General features: G+C 45.5%; 1 protein-coding gene across 3 annotated transcripts in view; it reads left to right on the forward strand.

Moving 5' to 3' along the window:
• The window catches only part of LRRC20 (leucine rich repeat containing 20), a 72283-nt gene that overhangs the window by 9270 nt on the left and 43830 nt on the right, over positions 1–19183 (forward strand). The window contains exon 1 of one of the 3 annotated variants that reach the window (XM_016121074.2): positions 3233–3355. The exons of the other annotated variants lie outside the window; for them this stretch is intronic. Within the exon in view, the coding sequence (XP_015976560.1) occupies positions 3343–3355 (13 nt within the window). The 5' untranslated portion in view covers positions 3233–3342. Of the gene's footprint in view, positions 1–3232; positions 3356–19183 lie in introns of those variants that run through there. 3 annotated transcript variants of the gene reach the window in all.

The following is a 19183-nucleotide window of genomic DNA, read 5'->3' on the forward strand; positions in this document are numbered from 1 at the left end:
CAACAAGCTGGTGGAGTCAGGGACTCTCCACCCCTTCTCTCCCCAAGTCAGCTCTTTCTCTTTGTAAATATCCCGTGCCCATCCAGGCTTCCCTCGGTCCCTCTTACCCTTGAGGGCCCTCTCTCTGACCTCACCCTTCCCTCCCTGGCCTCGGACAGCAGTATATCCAGTCAGTAGGCTGCCAGGCCAGGCTGCTCTGCACCCCACGCCTCTCCAGGGGAGAGACTCACAGGTCTGCCGTGTGTTTTGGGGGTGACTTAAAAAAAAATGATTATTACTGCAGCAGAGCAGGATTTAGAAAGGCCTGGGAGAGTGTAGGAAGAGAGGGCACAGCTAGTTGGAATAGGGGCTGCAGTAGATATGGGAAGAAGGAAAGACCAGCCTGGATTGGGAAGGAGAGGAGCCAGCATTTATCTGGGACCTGCTGCATGTCAGGGCTCAAACGTTTGATACCTCTTTCCATCCTTTCTATAGTCTTTTGTACTTTCTAACTCAGGATTCCTGTCTGTGTTCATTTCTAAAAAATTCCGAACCATTAGCTCTTGGCACGTTGCTCTCCCCATCCCTCGAATATGTGTATTTTCTTTATCTTTCTGTGCTGTATGCTGAATTTCCTCAGATCATTGTAAGCACTTTACCGGTTTGAACTAATTTAATCTTCACAACAACTCTGTGACTCAGGTGATATTAGTATCTCTGTTTTATAGATGGAGAGACTAAGGCATGGAACATTTTTTCTCCAGTGTTTCTAAGTGTTTTGTTTCGTAGCATGAGAGTATTCAGCTGATGAGGGCCATGTTACTTTTGGAGGAAGAGTTGCCCCATTTTTTAGATACTGGAGCTAAGGCTGAGAGTGTGAGTGATTCGCTCACGACACAGCTGTTTAGAGGTGGAGTCAGTGTTCATTACAGGTGTATGTGGAACCTAGTCTTGCCTTTCCCCATGCACCCTGCTGACCCCATGAGGGATGGAGGAAGGAGACCTGAGCAACTTGAAGCTCCCTCTTCCCACCCTTACACTTGACTCTCCTCTTATACCTTCTTGGAATCACAGTTGCCCTACCTCATTCCTTGAAAAGGAGGAAAATAATCAGAGGCTAATATCTGCCTGGTCATTTAAGATGTCTTAGGTAGAAGCGAGAAGGTGGGGCAGACCCCCATGGAGCAAATGTCCCTGTCAGTTCCTCATCTTTTGTACGGCTTCCTAAAAGTGGGTCTGGTGTAACCGCTCAGGGTAATGGGGTACTGGTTCAAGATGCATACTCATGAGCTCTACTCCAGAGCTTTGAAAAAAGAATCTCTGGGCGTAGGGCATGGTGATCTGCATTTTATGTATTTACTTTATACTTTAAACTGATTTTTATTTATTTTCAATTACAGTTGACATTAGGTATTATTATATATTAGTTTCAGGTGTATAGCATAGTGGTTAGACATTTATATAATTTATGACGCGATTTCTCCATTAAGTCTAGTACCGACCTGGCACCATATATAGTTACTACAGTATTATGGAATCTGTTCCCTATTCCGTACTTTACATCTCATAACTAGTCTGTAACTGCCAATTTGCACTTATTACTCCCTTCACCTTTTCATCCAGCCCCGCTACCCCACCTCCCATCTGGCAACTATCAGTTTTTTCTATGTATCTATGGGTCTGTTTCTGTTTCATTTGTTCGTTTATGTTGTTCTTTTAGATTCTATGAGCCCCACAGATGATCCATGCCTTAACTATTTATTTATTTTGTTTTTAAATAATGTTTTTATTTTAAAAGCAGTATTAGATTTATAGAAAAATTGTGTAGATAGTACAGAGAATCCCCACGCACACCATCCCAGTTTCCCTTGTTACTAGCATTTCACATTAGTTTGGCACACCTTTTGTAATTAATGAACCAATAATGACACATTATTATTAACTAAAGTCCATATTTTATTCAGGGTTCCTTCTTATTAAACTAATGGCCTTTTTCAGTGTAAGGATTCTATCCAGATTCTCACATTACATTTAGTTGTCATGTCTCCTTAGACTTCTCTTATCTGTGACAGTTTTCATCTCTATGGTTTGTCTTTTCTATAATATCATGCAAATGGAATTATACAGTATGTAACCTCTTAAGCCTCATTTCTTTTACTTTAGCTTAATGTATTTGAGATTCATCCATGTTTTGTTCCTTTTTATTACTAAATAGTATTACATTGTATGGATGTACCATGATTTGTTTATCATTCAGCTTTGAAGGATCCTTGGGTTGTTTCCAGTGTTTTAAGATTATAAAGAAAGCCTATAAACATCCACATACAGGTTTTTGCATGAATCAGAGTCTTCAGTTTTCTTAGGCAAATACCTGGGGGTGGGATTGCTGGGTTGTATATATTAAGTGTATGTTTAACTAGATAGGAAACTGCCACACTCTTCCAAAGTGCTTTGAGAGCTCCCATTCCTTCACATCCTTGTGAAGGGAGGGCACAGCTCGTTGGAATAGACCTTGTCAACACTTCATATGATTTTTAATTTTATATATTCTTATAATTCGATTACATTCTGTAATTACATCTCAGTGCGGTTTTAATTTACAGTTCTCTGATTAATGGAGCTAAGCATCTTCTCGTGCTTATTTGCCATCCACATATCTTTCTTGATGAAATGTCTCTTCATGCCTTTTGCACATTAAAAAAATGGGTTGTTTGTTTTCTTATTAAGTTTCGATGGTTCTTTATTTATTCTGGGTGCATGTCCTTGATCAGATATATGTTGTGCTAGTATTTTTTCCAGCTTATGCCTTGTTTTTCCATTCTTTTAATAGTGATTTTTGAGGAACAGACATTTTTAATTTTGATGGAGTCCAATTTATCATTTTTCCTTTTAGGGATGGTGCTTTTGGTGTTGTATCTAAGAAATCTTTGTCTAACCCAAGGTCACAATTTCCTTCTATTGAATCATCTGGGGATACTGGTTAAGCATACAGATTCATGGGCCACATTCTAGAGCTTTAAAAGTAGAATCTGGCGGGGTGGGCCTGATGATCCTTATGTTAACAGGAACCCTGTATGACTGGTTCTTTTCTGCCTTGAATTTTGAGAATCACTGGCTTACTACTATGAATGATCTATCCCCGGGGAACTGAGCAACTGCCAGGCTGGGAGCTGAGATAATCAAGTGGGGAGACCAAGGCTAGTGAGAAAAGGAACTTGTTTCCTTTTTTCCTCCTTTCCTTCTCTCCTTCCCAGGCTCACCGACACTTTGGCCAGGTGCTTTTCTCCTGCTGAACTTGCCAGCAGATGGCGCCTTGTCACCGGTTGAGCAGGTGACAGGAGAAGCTGAGCCAGGGACTTGACCATGCTGTTCCTGGGTGAGTGCCCAGATCCTGACAAGGGCTTCCACTCGCCCCCCGCCCCCCAGCTCACATCCTGTATCTACCTACATTCCTGGATGGTCCCCACAGGGATCTGATTTTACAGTCTCTTTCTCGAGTGAGGGTACTCAGGAACACTTAGTGTATATTCACCAAAGTGAGATGATATCTTCCCTTGGGTCAACACTGCTGCCAGCTCCTTTTTCAGCACGCACACATTGAACATATACTGTGTGTGCCCCACGTGGAGGACCCAAGTGTCCAGGAGTGCCCAGTCTGAAGGGGGAAGCATACACACACACACACACACACACACACACACACACACACACACACAGAGTACTCTCACTTCCCCCTCAATCCTGAGGGAGGTGGGCAGCCAAGCCAGGACTGTGGTGGGAGCAGCTATTCAGGCTTAATGGGGTGATGGTCTCAGCCCTCGGAGGGGCTTATTGGCCTGCAGTTCCTGGCTCAGAGCCTAGGAGGCTGATGCTCGAAAGGACTGGGTTGTGTGTTTTGCTGGGATGGCTCTTGGCTTGGGGAGTCCTGAGGGTCAGCCAAGCACAGTCCAGATCTGTGGGCACAACGGAGAGAATGAGCTTTCATGGGGCAGCCGACAGCCTGGCTGGGGTTAGCAGTCTGTTCACCAAAAGATCTGGAAGCCTCAGATCTGCCGTCCTCAGCTCCCCGCCTCTCAACTAGGGAAGCGGCCAGGGGAAGGGACAGGGATACAGTCGCAGAGCCCCTGCTGCTCTCCGGGCTCTGTCTGCTTCCTGCACAGGGTAGTGGAAGGGGCGGTGACTAGAGGCCTCTGCCTAAAACTCCATCTGCATTGGGGGGGGTCCTCATCTCTAGCAATTCTAGGGTTAGCCAATATAATCTAACAGAGCCCCATAACTATATCTCTCGTTCCACAAGACGCTGTGCCAGGGAGGCAGGGACCAGGGGACCAGAGGACAGGGTGGGAGGAAACCTGGTTTCTCACTGTTTACCCTTTAGCTCTTGTCCTTTGTGTACTACTTACATGTAATACCTATTATTTTTTAATTAATCGTACATATTTTAAAAAGTATTTCTTCAAGTGCAAATGCCTGGGCTAGAGCCATCTCAAGAGCTGCCTTCCAATATTGAGCTGTTCTCTCCCTCCACGGCCCCTCTGTATCTGAGGCTTGGGGTCTAGACAGACCCCCACTTAGCCCCTTGCTGACCTGGGCACAAAGAGGCAATGCCAGACCACAGCATGGTGTAAAAGGTTTGCAGAAACCCCCACTCGGCCCCCTCGTCACCTGCGTAAGCAGAGGCTCATTCCTACTCATCTGGACATGGCTCTCTGTGTCCACCTTTCTGAGGCCAGTTCAGAAGCAGTTAGAACTCCATAGGCACTCTGGGCATGGCTGACACTAATCACTCACCTCCGAAATGAGGAGGGCACCCCAAGTCCAGGCCCTGCATTTCTGCACCAGAGGCTGCCAGTGCTATGGCAGCCTATACCAGAGAGGCCCTCTGGCTCTCTGAAAGCTCTATGGATTTTCCTTTCCATACTGGTTATTTGCCATACTGGTTATTACCCTCATACACCACCTACAACCAGGGTCTCACCTCCACCCATTTCTTTGTGCTGGCACATCCTACAGATGCAGGACCTCCTGATCGTCCTCAGTGTTTACCTACCACCTCTGCTACTACAGCCACTGCACACAGCTTGCTTTCTCCAGGAAATGTCCATGTTCAGAGGCACCCAGGAGAATGGGCTGGCCCTCCTGGCACCCTGGTTTGACATATGAGAAGGCTGATCCACAGAGATGCAAGGTGACTGCCAAGGCCATTCAGTAGGGTCTCGACTGAGCTGAGACTCAAGTCCAGCCCTCCTGACTCCCAGGCCAGGGCTCCTCCCACTACCCCACAGTCTTCTCCTGACAGTGGATGTATGGGGCTCCCTGGGAACCTGCCACTTGCCAGCTATTTTTACCCTCGCCCCCACCCCACCCCCCAGTGCCCCAAGTAACCACCACCAGGACGGTTTTCCTGGAGGATGCCAAAGCTGGGCATATCCTTAGAGAAGCACGTGCACACGTGTACCAGGGATGCATGGAGGAACGTCCATGGAATGCTGCTTGTGATAGCCCTGTAGGACTGCAAGCAGTGGCATGGATTGATACATTGTGGATGGTTAGCTGGTGTCTCAAGGCTCTTTCAGGACTGTTTAAGGCAGTGGTGGGACAAGACCCCAAAAGCCCTAAGGTTGTGGCCCAGGTCTGTCTGTTGGGGGTCCCTGAATTCCCTTATAGAACTTTGGAGGCTCCAGTGTTGCTGAGCCCCACCTTCCCCTATCCAGCCTGCTGTGGACCTCAGACTTTGGGAGGGAGGATTAGAATGGGGGTCAGTGCTGGGCAACCTCAAGCACAGCCGACCTGTTCCTTGGGTTCCTGTTCACTGCAGCGCTGCCTGACACAGCATCAGTGCTCCGAATGCACCTGCTGCATGGGTGGGCGAATTCCCTTATCCCACAGGTGCGATCACTCAGTCTTCTCCCTTTTGTTCTCCCTGCTTGTCATTCTTCTGTCTGTGGAAGTCATCCCGGCTGTGAGAACTGGTCCAACCCTGAGGGGTCTCCAGGGAAGCCCAGTGGGAGATGGGGTTCCCTGCATAGCAAGGAGACTGAGGCCCAGATGGCACAGTGACTTGGGGAGGTGACACAAGCCCCGGAGTCAGGCCACTGGGCAGTGAGCTGATTACACGGGTTGTAAAGTACTTGCAGAAGATAAAGTATACTAAACGAGGAAGAATTCTGCTCTTACTGTCTTGAGTTGTATACGCACTGGACATTGGTTTAGCATCTGTGCTAAGGGGGTTGCACAGAAGAGGTGGGATTTCAGCTGCACTTTAGAGGGTGGAGCAGGTTTAGGGGTGTAGGTATGAATGGGAGCGAGGGGAAGGCATTCTAGGTTAAGGTATCTGAACAGAAGCTTGACAGCATGCAAGCAGGCGCTTGTGCCAGTATTAGCATGGAAAAGTAAAGGCAGCTGAGGTGAGAGGGAGATGGAGGTTGGCTTCAGATCTCACACGACCCCCAGTGTCACGTTAAGTAGTTACTACAGTGAAGTCCTATCTTACACAGGGGTTAGGTTCTAAAGAGCCTGAGAAGTGAAAATCACCTGGAGTCAAAATGACCATGAATAATAAGCTCACACTTATTTAATACCCATTTTGTGCTAAACTGCCCGAATTGCTTTACATAGGTTTCATTCTCTCCTCATTACAACCCTGTGGTTTCGTCATCATTCAGCCTTATGAGGTGGCTGCTATTTTTATCCCCATTTTCCAGAGGAGGAAACTGAGGCACTGAAAGCCTGAGCAACTTCCCTAGGGGCACTTTGGCTGTGAATTCAGGTTCTTATTCCCATGTTGACCAACAGCATGGGATAGATTCTTGATGGTGGGGAGCCAGGAGAAGTTACCAGCTTGTGGATAGAAATCTCATGCTATAGAGAAACATGTACCTTCAGACACTAGCATCACACTCAGCATCTGAAGCAGCATTTCAGTAAGTTACATAGAGGCCTGAGCCGCCTCTGCTGAACTTGATCTGGGCAGCTGTGGGGAGCCCCAGGCAGTTTCTGAGCAGGGAGTGACATGGTTCAGGCAGAGTTCAGGAGGAGAACTGCTGTGCATAGGATGAATGTGAGACCAGCAGAAGGAAAACCAGGAAAGAGGTACCTTCCGTGTGCCAGGCCTATGTTGGTGTGGCTTTGTTCTGAGTGGGGCCAACAAAAGGAAACATGTGGGAAGGGAGTGGGGGCGGCAGCTGATTTGTTGTGGGGGGTGCTTGGTTTGAAACCTGGTCACGATGTAACAGAAATACGAAAGTCTGGGCCATTTGGGATGGATGAAAGGATTCTGATGAGTTGGGGTCCCTGAGGGGCACCCCTGAAGAAGCTCACAGCAGGGGGACTGGAAACACCAGCATAGCCAGCGAGAGAGGGGTCCTGTCTGGCTCAACCCCGACCCTAATTCCAGGGTCCCCGACAGCCTCAGCTCCTCCTTTACCCCTCCCTCCAGCACAGAATACCAGCTGCCTGGCTACGTGTCATCAGCACTTGAAACAGCATGTTTTGAAGGAGAAGAGAAATATCCTTTGAAATCATTTGAATAGTTATGCAGCTTCAAAAAATATGTGTTGGCAGAAGAATGTGTTCCTCCTCATAGAGATAACCAAATAGATAATTTTGTAGCATCGAATCTTGTGTCGCTCAAGTATGAAAATGCGAGCCTTACGGAGGTGACTAAGTGGGGCTGAGGCATTTATTAAAATCACATACTTCCAGAAATGCAAACATGGCTCTGGGTAATGATGCACCCAGGAATGCAGGTACGTGATGCCGGGTCCCAGCAAAGACAGTCATTCTAGAATGAAGCCCCTGACAAACCCTGAGCTGTAACTGTGGTGACACAGACTGAAACGAGTGATCTCTGCTTTCCTATAGAGGTTAGGAAATTGTGATTTACTCTGAGTGACAGGTGCTGCAAATGTTATTGCCTTTTAATGAGGTCGAATTTAAGAGCCTTTTAATTGGCATCCGCCTCATCTTCGTTGATTGTTTTACAAAGACTCATATTTTTGTCATGCACCAATTTATCCCCAGGATTCCTTGTTCTGTCAAGCTCATTTCAACAAATGTGTATTCACTGTGTGCTGTATCTGTGTAATGAATGCTCTGCAGAGGATGCGGAGGTGAGAAGAAAAAGAGGGAGCTAATTACTGAGCTCTGGCAGTTGTCTCAATTAGGCTGTGTATTTGCTAGTATTTCTGCCTGGGTGGTCCTTTGGCCAGATCTTTCCATGCCCTGCTCCTTCTCTTTATTCTTGTCTCAGTTAAATGTCACTTCTGAGAAGCCCTCCCTGACCACCACTAGTGAGGGTTGCCCCTGCCCCTGCCTTAGTTACCTGCTCTCTCATTACACTGTTTTATCTTCTTAAAGTATCACTGCTCCATTCTTTCTCAGGTATTTGTCTCTGTGTTCACTGCTGTTCTCCCTACACTAGAGTATAAGCCCTTGAGGTCAAGGGCTCTGTCTTGCTCACTGCTGTATCCTCAGACTTGGCTGGCATGTTCTGGGCACTGAGGAAATATTTGTTAAATGAACAATTGCATCTGATTTTCTCAACAGCTTTGGACAGGTGGTAGTTTTACATTATTCATAGAAGTGGAAACTGAGGCTCCATGAGCTGCAGTGGCTTCCCGGATTCTTACAGCCAGCAAATCTTGTGCTGGAATTTGAACTTGAGTCTGTTGGCTACTCATACCCTCTGAAACATACTACCTGCCTCAGTGGGACCTAATCCCTGCTCTCAAGGAGCTCTCTACCCATCCAGAAAGAGTGACACAAACATGTTAATAACTCTCACATAAGACACATAGGATAGGCACCTGACAGAAACAGCAGACACATGATTAGGGCTCAAGGGCAGGAGCAATTACATCAGTTGAGGACACGAGCAAAGGCTGTGTAGAGAGGCAGCACTGAAATAAGACCTCGTAATATGGTGTTGATGGGAGAGGTTTTTGAGGCTAAGGGAATAGTGCCAGCAAAAATAGAGGTGAGAAATGGAAGGGAGTTTGCAGGGAAAAGTGAGTAGTCTGGGATGGCCAGAGGGTGGAAGCATTGATGAAGAGTCTCAGGAGGGACATCTGAAAGGGAGATCAACCCCGGATCCCTCGGCAGGAATGCCCAGCTGCAGAGGGGGGGTTTCATCCCACATGACATTGGAATCCTGAAAGTTCTTGAATGGGAAGAGGTGTTTAGGTGATGGGGATGGAAAGGTGGGAGCAGGTTACAGGGCCGGGGAGAGGGATTCCTCAGTAAAGAAATGGCTGTGTCATTGTCAGTGTGGATTCCAGAGTTTTAAATCTCGTTTCAGGTGAGAGTAAAAACATATTAGAATAATCATGTCTTTGCTGTAAAGGACATGGTTCTGGCTGTGAACTCAAACCCGAGACAGATATTAATTCATTCTTTTCTTTGTACCCCAAAAGGGTATACCCCCATTTTACAAAGTGGATCCAAGAACAAGCTGCCTGGTGGGGAAGGGTACAGTTAAGTTCAGAAGTGTTGGCCCAGCTCTGTGCTAGGCCTGAAGGGTAGTCAGCAGGAGGATACATACGCCTCCAGTCAGTCACCGCTCATGGATCCTGGGGCAAGTCTGCAGATATTGACCAGTTGGGAGAAGATGGTCCAAGACAAGCACTAAAGCGAGTGTCCTGAGATTGGAGATGAGGTGACTTCCTGGGACAGGTGGGGCTGGGCTGACAAGAGGATTTACAGGAGAAGATCGGAGAGAAAAGGGGGTTCCAGAGTATGGGAAGGGTGTGAGCCAAGTCCTGGTGGTGAGTCAGTTCAAGAACTGGCAGGTGGACCCGGTGGACATGCAGCCGTTAGCCAGGCACTGGTTCAAGGCTGGGTCAGATGCTGAGCGCAAGAGGACACTTGGAGGTGTTTGTTTCAGCTTGCTGGGTCCATTCAGTCAGCCATCTGTGACTTCAGGAAGCCCAATTACTGCTTGGGGAAAGCATTTCTTACAGGGCTGGATTTCTTATTATGTAAATCCCTGAAGGATTGTTTGAAGAAGAGAAGAGGTTTTGTAAAAATCTACTTAGTCCATGACAGTGCAGCTCTGTTGTGTCTGGGGCACTGCCTTTCTTGGGTGAGTGCAGTCTCTCTTGCCGTCAGCCTCAGCCCCCTCACCCTCTGCCCTGCTCAGAAGTGGGCTCCAGGCTAATTGGGCTGCCTGGTATCTCATCGCCCCTGGAGCTACCCACATGTATAGGTGGGCTCCTGCCCTGTGGCCGGTGCCCTAGCTGTGGCAGAGGTGCTGCCATGTCAGTCTCAAGGCTTCTCTCTGCCCAGCAAGACAGACCAGGGAAAATTTATTTTGAGATGTGCCTTGGCCCCTACTGTGGATTGGGCATGGTGCCAGGCACTGAAGGGATTAGGGAGCCTGGCTCTGCCATTTACTAGCTGTGTAACCTTGGGCAAGTTACTTGATCTCTCTGATCAAATTAAGTCCAATCTGAGTTAGGTCTCAATTTTCTCATTTCTGAAAGGTTCTTACTTCTAGAGTTTGTTGTGGGGATGAAAATTGTGTAATCCCATTAATGTTTAGAATGGTGGCCAGCATATACTCAGTGCTATAAAATATTAACTACGATTATTGTTACTGAACATTTTTCTTTAAATGAATTTGGCTTAAATAAAAATTTTTTTGAAACTATAGTAGCATTGCTATAAATGGAAAATCGATTTAATTTCTCATTAATAGTTGATAGCCATAAAAATAAGTATGAAAGCAAAACACTATTATGAAATCCTAGGGGTGTGTGTGTGTGTGTCTGTGTCTGTGTGTGTGTGTGTGTGTGTGTGTGTGTGTGTGTGTAGTATGGCTTGAATCTGCTTCCCCATTAAAAAAGGGAGTAAAGCAAGGATTGGAGATATGATGGACAATTCTAGACTGAGAGTTTGAAATTGGACTTTCTTACTGTGTGGCTCATTGTCATTTGTACAGTGATCACCATCTAAGTCCTGCTTCTCAAAGTGTAGTCTGAGGACCAGCAGCATCAGCATCACCGAGGAGTTGGTTAGAAATGCAGATTCCTTGGCTCTACCCCAGACCTGCTGAATCTGAACCTACATTCTAACAAGATCTCCAGGTGATTCATGATACAGTACAGTTTGAGAAGTCTGCTCTGTAGTCTCCTGTTTTGTGCATTCCATACTTGGAGAGTTCATTCTCTATACTGCACACATGAGGAGCTTAATGCCTGAGAATAACCTGCTCCCCTGAGTCACTTGATGAGTTAAGGACAGCAGCAGCTCAGAATGTAGGTCTCAGACTAGCTCTGCAGGGCAACATTCCCCAGTGGAAGTCAAGCTCCATCCCCTCCTTACTTACTGTATGACCTTGAGCAAATTCTTAATCTCTCTGGGCCTTAGTTTCCTTATCTGCACAAGGGGACTGATGGTAATGCCCTCCCTCACAGGTTGTTGTCAGGATTAAAAGAGATGATGCTCAGGCAGTGTTGGCTGCTGTTATCCTTGGAGAAGAACTGGGGACCTGCCTGGACCTCTCCAGGGTCTGGCTCAGCATGTGGCCTCCTCCACTTGGACCAGCCATGGTTGCCACAGAGCTATTGCTAGACACACTGTTGATATCATTGTGGCTGCTGTTTCTCTTCCCTTTTTTACTTACGTGTTAGAGTCATTGATTGAATTAAAATAATTTAATATCTCAAATCAGTGATTGTATGTCATTTGGTTGTACTGTGGGGGGGTACTTTTGATTTTGCTTAACTATAAGGGGTTTGTTTGTTTGTTTGTTTTTGTTTTAAGGTGGTTGGCTGCTTGCTAGGAAGAAGGAGGGGTTTTTTTGTCCAGTTTCAGATCCCACAGTAACACAAGCAATTGTCTCTCTGTCGTGAGGGTGTTAGAATAAGTGACTGTCAGGGATCCTCTTCCTCCGTCAGGGAGCAACGAAGCTGAGGCACATCCTTGAAATGAATTTGCATGTAAAACAATGCCTGTGTATCTTCCTAGAAGCATCTCCTTTTTACTGAGTGCAAATTACCATACTCTGTGCTAAGTGTCTTGCAGACATTTTATTTTATGCTTAGAACATCTGTTAGTTGGATCATCTTGTCCTCATTTTTTCTTAAATTGAAGAATAATTCACATACCATAAAATTCACCATTTTAAAGTATAATATTCTGTGGTTTTTAGTATATTCACAAGGTTGTATAACTATTAACATGATCAATTTTAGAACATTTTCATCTACCCCCAAAAGAAACGCAATACCATTAATCAGTCACTTCCTATTTTCTCATCTTCTCTAGACCCTGGCAACCACCAATCTCCTTTCTGTCTCTATGGATTTGCTTATCTAGACATTTTAGATAAATGGAATCATGCAACATGTGGCCTTTGGTGACTGGTTTCTTTCACTTAGCATGATGTTTTGAGGTACAACTATATTGTATCAGTACTTCATTCCTTTTTATGGCAAAGTGTTATTCCATTATAAGGAGATACTACATTTTGTTTATCCATTCCTCAGTAGAGCTATTTCTACGTTTAGGCTATTGTGAATGATGCTTCTGTGAACTTACACATTCAGGTTTTTGCACAAGTTCTTGTTCTCATTTTATTGAAGGAGCCACTGAGGCTGGTGTTAAATAACTTGCCTGAGATTCCATAGCAAGAAAGCCCAAGAAAAGTCTCAATTTGGATCCTGAGGAAGAGAGAGAGAGCTCTCAGGCCCACGTTGTAGCCACCTCTTCCTTTTTAGGTGTCTGGCTCTTGTGTAGAGAGTGTCTTGATGTTTGATGTGGTGGCCACTGGCTGGGGAGCCAGAAGCTCAGCTTTGTTCTCTGAGGCAGGCAGATACTCTGTAGTCACGTCGTTTACTGGAGAGGATGGGACCTCTGCAGCAGGTCAGTGAGAAAGCACCTTGAGATTCTGGATTGCCAGTGTGCAGCATTTGTTGTTGGGATGTACTCTGCAGTAGCCCCTCTGAGCTTGGCCTGGATGGGATTTCAGCTCCATTCAACCTTTGACTCAATCAAGATTGCTCTCCATGGACCCTGACTTCTTGGCACTTGTGGGAAAATGTTCCCCATGGGTAGCTGGATGTTAGGAATGTTATTTTCTTTAAACTGAGGATATTTGTAAGAAGTTATAAATGTTTGTGTAAAAATATCACACAACACGAAGGTCTATAAAATAAGAAAAGAAAGAAACAATTCCCCTAAACCTATGGCCACGTTCAAGCTAAATAGTCTCCCCAGGTTCCCAAAAGATGCCGTGCCCATTTCCCCCCTATCCCAAGTGCCTGTCTGCCCTTCTCTCTAACTACCTGCTTGCGCCCAGTATAAGTGCCGTTGTGGTGGAACTTTCTGGACTCCTGCAGTCCTGAGTGAGCTCCTTCTCCTCTACCTTTTCTCTCCAGGTGGCATGATCTAGGGAAAGGCTGGGAAAGGCTCCTGTAGACATCGGGAGTTTAACACTAGCAAAATCCCTGACAGTAGTTGTTTCTAGGGTAGCGGGTTTGTCAGGAGCGGGTAGGGCCTGGGCTCCTATTTGTCTCAAATCTTCTAGAGTTAGTTAGTTCTTTAAATGTTATGCACAAGTAACTATTAAAATCCAGCTTAATTGTGTGCGGTGGTACATCGGTGCCAAGTTGGTGCCGGCCCTTGATAATTGGTGGTTTTGCTTGCTCTCTGCATCCCGCACCTCTAGCTTTGAGGATCAATTGGCATTTCAGAGACTGGCAGCCTGAGTTGCAGAGGCCCAGCTGTTTATAGTTTTGCTTCTTATGCCAGGATGCTATCTCCCAGCACTTAGCTCTTGAATATACCTGGAGGTGCTGGGAATTTGATCTTCTGAAAGGGGTACTGGCCTCTGCCCAGCTGGCTCAGGTCTAAGTTCTCATTTTCATGTTCCAGAAAAATCTGTTTTCTCTCTATCAGCCTCCTGAATGAGAGCCCATCTTGCTCGGGTCCTCTGTTCTGATGCCCTCACACAATCTCACATCTTAGCTTATTAAACTGAGCTCTCTCGGGGTAGAGCAGCCTGGGTTTGAATTGCAACTTTTCTATTTACCCACTATGCCTCAGTTTCTGCAATGATAAAACAGGATGAATATAATAGTACCTACTTCATGGTGTTGTTAAATTAGGTAAGATTTGTCAGTGCTTGAAAATGTCTCCAGCACACGGGAAGTGCCATACGAGGGTGGGCTGTGGTTATGTTGCTTTTTTTAGGAACGTCCTCTGACCATGGCAGGAAGAATAAGTGTAGTGCAGTGTAGACTAATGTGGTGCCATAGAAAGACCATGGCTTTGGAGTTGGACTACTCTGGTTCAAATCCCTGTACTTATGGGCATGGGGAGCCAACTTCACTGATCCTTAGATCTGCCCAACGTAAGTGTGTGTTCTAGCCTATTCTAAGGCACGACAATTCAGAAACATTTGGCTGCAGCTTGTAGCTTCTCCTCTTTGACATGAAATGGAGCCTTTGTTCAGTAGTATCATAGACTCACGGAATGGCCAGCTTGGTTGAGACACCAAAATCCCATAACCTTAACCCACACTTACATAAGTGGAGACAAGGCCCTGAAGAAATTGTTTTCCTGAGATCCGATGGCTGATATGGCTGATAGCAGAAGGGCTGGGATGAGGGAGTGGGCCTCCTGAGCCCAGCCCAGGACTGTTTCACACTGAGAGTCACCTGTGCTTCTTTTAGAGCCAGAAACGTAAACAAGGCAAGAGAGAAGGGTGAAGAGACAGTGGCTCTGTCTTGAAAGAGCTGGGTCTAAGGGGAAATGGGAGGCACGCAGGGCAAAATAACATGAGTAAGTCAACCTAAAGTCTGTACACAGGCATGGACCAGCCAGCACGAAATGGGAGTTACTACTGTCATCCTCCAGGGCCAAGTAACCGTAGCTGGAGGGAGGCCTAGTCTATGCCAATGATTTTTAAACTCAAATGGACATCACCATTGGAGGGCTTGTTAATACACAGACGGCTAGGCCCCACCCCAGAGTTTCTGATTCTGTAGGTCTGGGGTGGGGCCTGAAAATGTGCATCAATAACAAGTTCTGGGGTAATGTTGATGCTGTGGGTCTAGGGATCCCACTTTGAGAACTATTGAGTTGGTTCTCAGCCCTTGCTCCTAAAAGTGATCCTTGAGCCGGCCTGGCAGGAATGCAGGGTCTCAGGCCCGGCCCCAGACCTGCAGCTTAATCCTCATTCTAGCAGGATTCCCAAGGATTCTCTTACTGAGAAATTTGGAAAACATGGGCTAAATGACTTCCAGTTTCCTTCTTACCCTGAGATTCTGTGAAAAAAGACATTTGTGAAAAAAGACTTTTTGTGAAAAAATGTTATTCTTGGTGGCACAAGGTCACACTGGCTACAGAATCTTCTCACAGCCTTAGGAGCCTTGCTTCTTGATCAGGCCACAGAGCCCAAGCACCCACCAGCCTGAGCCCCTGATACTTCCTTTCTATGACTTGGTTCATAGGGGCTCTGTGATCATCCCGACTTCTCCCTGCTGGGCCCTGTCGCCAGGCCACACCAGAGCTCTGTGTTTTTAAGAAACAATACAAGCTTGATCCATCTCTTCTGACTTCCCACAGAAACGTCTTTTTACTTCGTGGATTGTGCTTATTTTGCCCTGGTTCTGCCCACCAGTTACTTTTCATCAAGCATTCATTAGAATTAACCAGATAACCTTTAATGAGGGGCCCATACATTGAATCAAAAGCTTCTTCATTAACATTGCATACTGTCTTAATTAGAGGTTTGAGGAGATGCAGTTTGGTCTTGTTATAATGATAATTATAACTACAATAATTATGCCTGTGTTTATTACAGTGACTTCCCCAAGGATCTCTGTTTTCTACTGCAGCTCAGGTGTCAGCAGCTGGAGGTGTTGGGGAAAGGTGTGCTTGAATCCAGCTGCTGTCCAGATGTTGGTGTTGCCCTGGTCACTGGTACCCCCAGGCCCCTGTTGGGATCTGTGGGCATGCGTGCACCACCAAGTAGCATGAAGTAATTTGAGTGCCGAGCCTTCCTCTCTGAGGACTCTAGGAGCAAGGGCAAGGCTCTGGGAAATTGGAGGAGAATGCAGGGGTTGGAAGTAGAGTCCCAGAGGGATGAAAATTCTCTGGGCCTTGGCTCATACCGTGGCCCACCCCTGGGTTGCCTTCCCTCTCTCCTCTCTGACTTCAGTGATCTCTCATTTATCAGCATCCATTCTGAATCCAGGGTGACCAACTGTCCTGAATTGTTTGGGATGAGAAAGGTCCCTCAGGATGTGGGACTTTTCAGTGTTAAAATTAGCAATGACCTAGATAAACCTGGAATCTTTGCATTCAGATTCTTTGTGCTCCATCATTTTACCAAAATGATCTTAGACAATTTGCCTATTAACACGGGCCTCATTTTTTTTCATGTGAAGGTAACTCATGGTTCTTATGGAAATTAAATGGATTAATATATAAAAAGTGCCTAGTACCATGCCTGTCACATAGTACTCAGCGATGTTAGCTATGCTTGTTTTATTGAGTTGAGTGAGACCTTTGAGATCACTTGGCCTCCATCTGGTTTAGGGATCCTCTCTGTGGTGACCCTGTTTGATCACACCCCATCATGCTGCACTCACTTCCTCACATGGGAGCCTTTTCTGTTTGACTGGTGAACTATATTCCCTGTCCTATCAGCTCTGAGGACCCATAGAGGACGGAACCCTCTTCTTGATGACATCCCACAGTTCCTTGAGGATGATGTCTGTCTCTAGCCTGGGTCTTCTCTTCCCTGGATGGAATGCCCCCTCCATTAGTGGGACCTGACCCCCTGCCACACCCTGGCTATGTCCTTGGAAACAGTACTACTGTCCCCATAGGCCCTAGGGCCCAGCATTGAATTTGGCTCAGCTCAGGGGGCTTTTCTCTATTGCAAACAAGTATAGTGGATATAGATGGTACTCATCCTTCTAGACTTGGAGAAGAGTTTCCTGAGAACAGAAGGTGACTGGCTACCAGGCCTGGTCCCCCAAATCATGGCTCTGCACTGGAAAGACCTACTGGAGTTCAGAGCCAAGGCCCTGGTTCTTCATTGAAGTACTACAGCCTAAACTCTCCTTTCTCTGGTCCAACCTGGAGACTGGCACCTGAGCACATTCTTGACTCAGGGGGCAGGACAGCAGGTGGTTAGGACCCCTGGCTTCCTGCTCATCCTAATCTACATCCAAATCTTACTCCCCTGTTTTTAGCTGCATGACCTTGGGCAAGTCATTTAATTGTAGTTTCCTCATGTATTCAAAGGGGATAGTTCTTACAGCCTAGCACATATGGAATAGAAAGTGATACTTTTTATTTTATTCTGTAAGTGGTACTTTTTATGGTTATTATTATTCCCACCCCTCAGGGAATGGACACGAAGTATTTTTTTCTTGTGCACAGGTGGGAAGATGACTGGACAAGGTTAAGGTTTGTTCCAGCATGTCTGGGGACCTGGATCTCCATATTCTTGTCCCAGGGACCATGGAGAACTTTTCCTGAAATCAGAGGCCTCTCAGCAAGAATTGGAGTTCATATGCTGGTGCTGTGGCCTGGATTGTGAGGGAGGGTGTTTGCATCATATCTTGTATAAGAGGTCATATAAATGTTAAATTCTGTTTACTTCTGATTTTTTTTGTTTGATTTCAAAAAGGTGTAATTCTATCTAGAGTTCGTTTTGATCTTTAGGTTAATTGAGAGTTTCTCTTTTTTTGTTTTCCCAAAATTGTTAATTGGTTATTCTAACATCAGTTATTAATCCTTCCCTTCCCCAATTTATTTGTGAGGCCTCCTTTAGCATTTATTAAATTATTGCATATTATTTATGGATTAAATTTTATGGGCTGTATAGTTTCTTTCTGTGATCTGTTTTCCCTATTGTCCTGTTTTAATTATTGTAGCCTTATAATATATTGGTTATCACCCTACATTTTTTAGAGATCATGCTTGCTTATTCCTCCAGTTGAAATCTAAAACTATTTTATTAAGTTAAAAAACACTTTTTAGGATTTGAGTGGGAATTACATTAGCAATCTATAAATCAATTTCTTTAAACATTAACATTATTTTAATATTTTGCCTTGTCATCAATGAACATGTTACAGCTTCACATACATACTCATTTTTAAACACATTTTTATGAACTTTTTTAATTAATATTGTTCAGGTACATTTTTCATTTTGACCTCTGTATTTTATGTTATTATCACTGTTCAGAATAGGATCCTTAAGAACTATATTTTTATTGCTGGCATGTAGGAATATTGTTGAATTTTATGTGTTTATTTGGATCAGCCACTTTGCTGAGATCTTTTTAACTTGTACTATCAGATAACTTTGGGGTTTTGAGAGTTGTGCAATCATTCCGTATGCACATAATAATCATTTTGCCTATTTCTAATGTTTATGTTTTCCCTTTCTTTGGCCAGAACTTCTAAGACTGTATTCAGGGATGCTGGTGATGGAAGACATCTTTTTTTTGCTCTTTGTTTCAAAAGGAAAGTTTTTGACATTTTCCTTGATGTTGCTCCTAGCTTATAGATCTGTTGCTTCCACCCAAAGGGGCTGATGTGATTTACAGCCACAACAAAGACCCCTTTTTAGCATTTCATGCTTCTGACACAATGCACTAGGGGACTGTTTGGAAGGGTTTGCTCTTTCTAGAATCCCCAGCTTGCCCCAAACTTGGAGCCTACAGAGCTGGTCCAGTTTCAGCCATGATCTCTATTGAAAGCCTGACTTCTGGAGATTGGTTCCCCCTGTAGGCCTTCGCACTCCCTTTTGCCAACCCCACCTGCTGATATGAGAGTGGGAGGTGCCTGATGTTGGTCACCTAGCACAACCCTGGATCAGAGGAGGCAGTAAATATACTTCTTCATAGGATACCCTACGGAGGACCCCTATAGACCTTCAGTCATCTGGACTTTTGTCCTTAACCCACCTATCCCCTTTCTTTCCTGGAACCAGCTCAGCGAGGTTACCAATACTCCTGCCCTGCTGGGAGCCTGCTAGACCTCTGCTGGCACTGTGCTCTGGGAGTCTTCGCAGTCTGGTGGGAAAGCAGACACAAAAAGGAGTTAATATAATACAGGGTGAAGAGGTTTCATTCATACTATATGAGACTCAGAGGCTACAGCAACTGACGACTTAACAGCAGTCAGAGGAGCCTTCTTGGAGGAGGTGACATTTGAGCTGGTCTTGGAGCAACAAT

This window comes from Rousettus aegyptiacus, unplaced genomic scaffold (assembly GCF_014176215.1).
Source record: "Rousettus aegyptiacus isolate mRouAeg1 unplaced genomic scaffold, mRouAeg1.p scaffold_m13_p_6, whole genome shotgun sequence".
Lineage (NCBI taxonomy): Eukaryota > Metazoa > Chordata > Mammalia > Chiroptera > Pteropodidae > Rousettus > Rousettus aegyptiacus.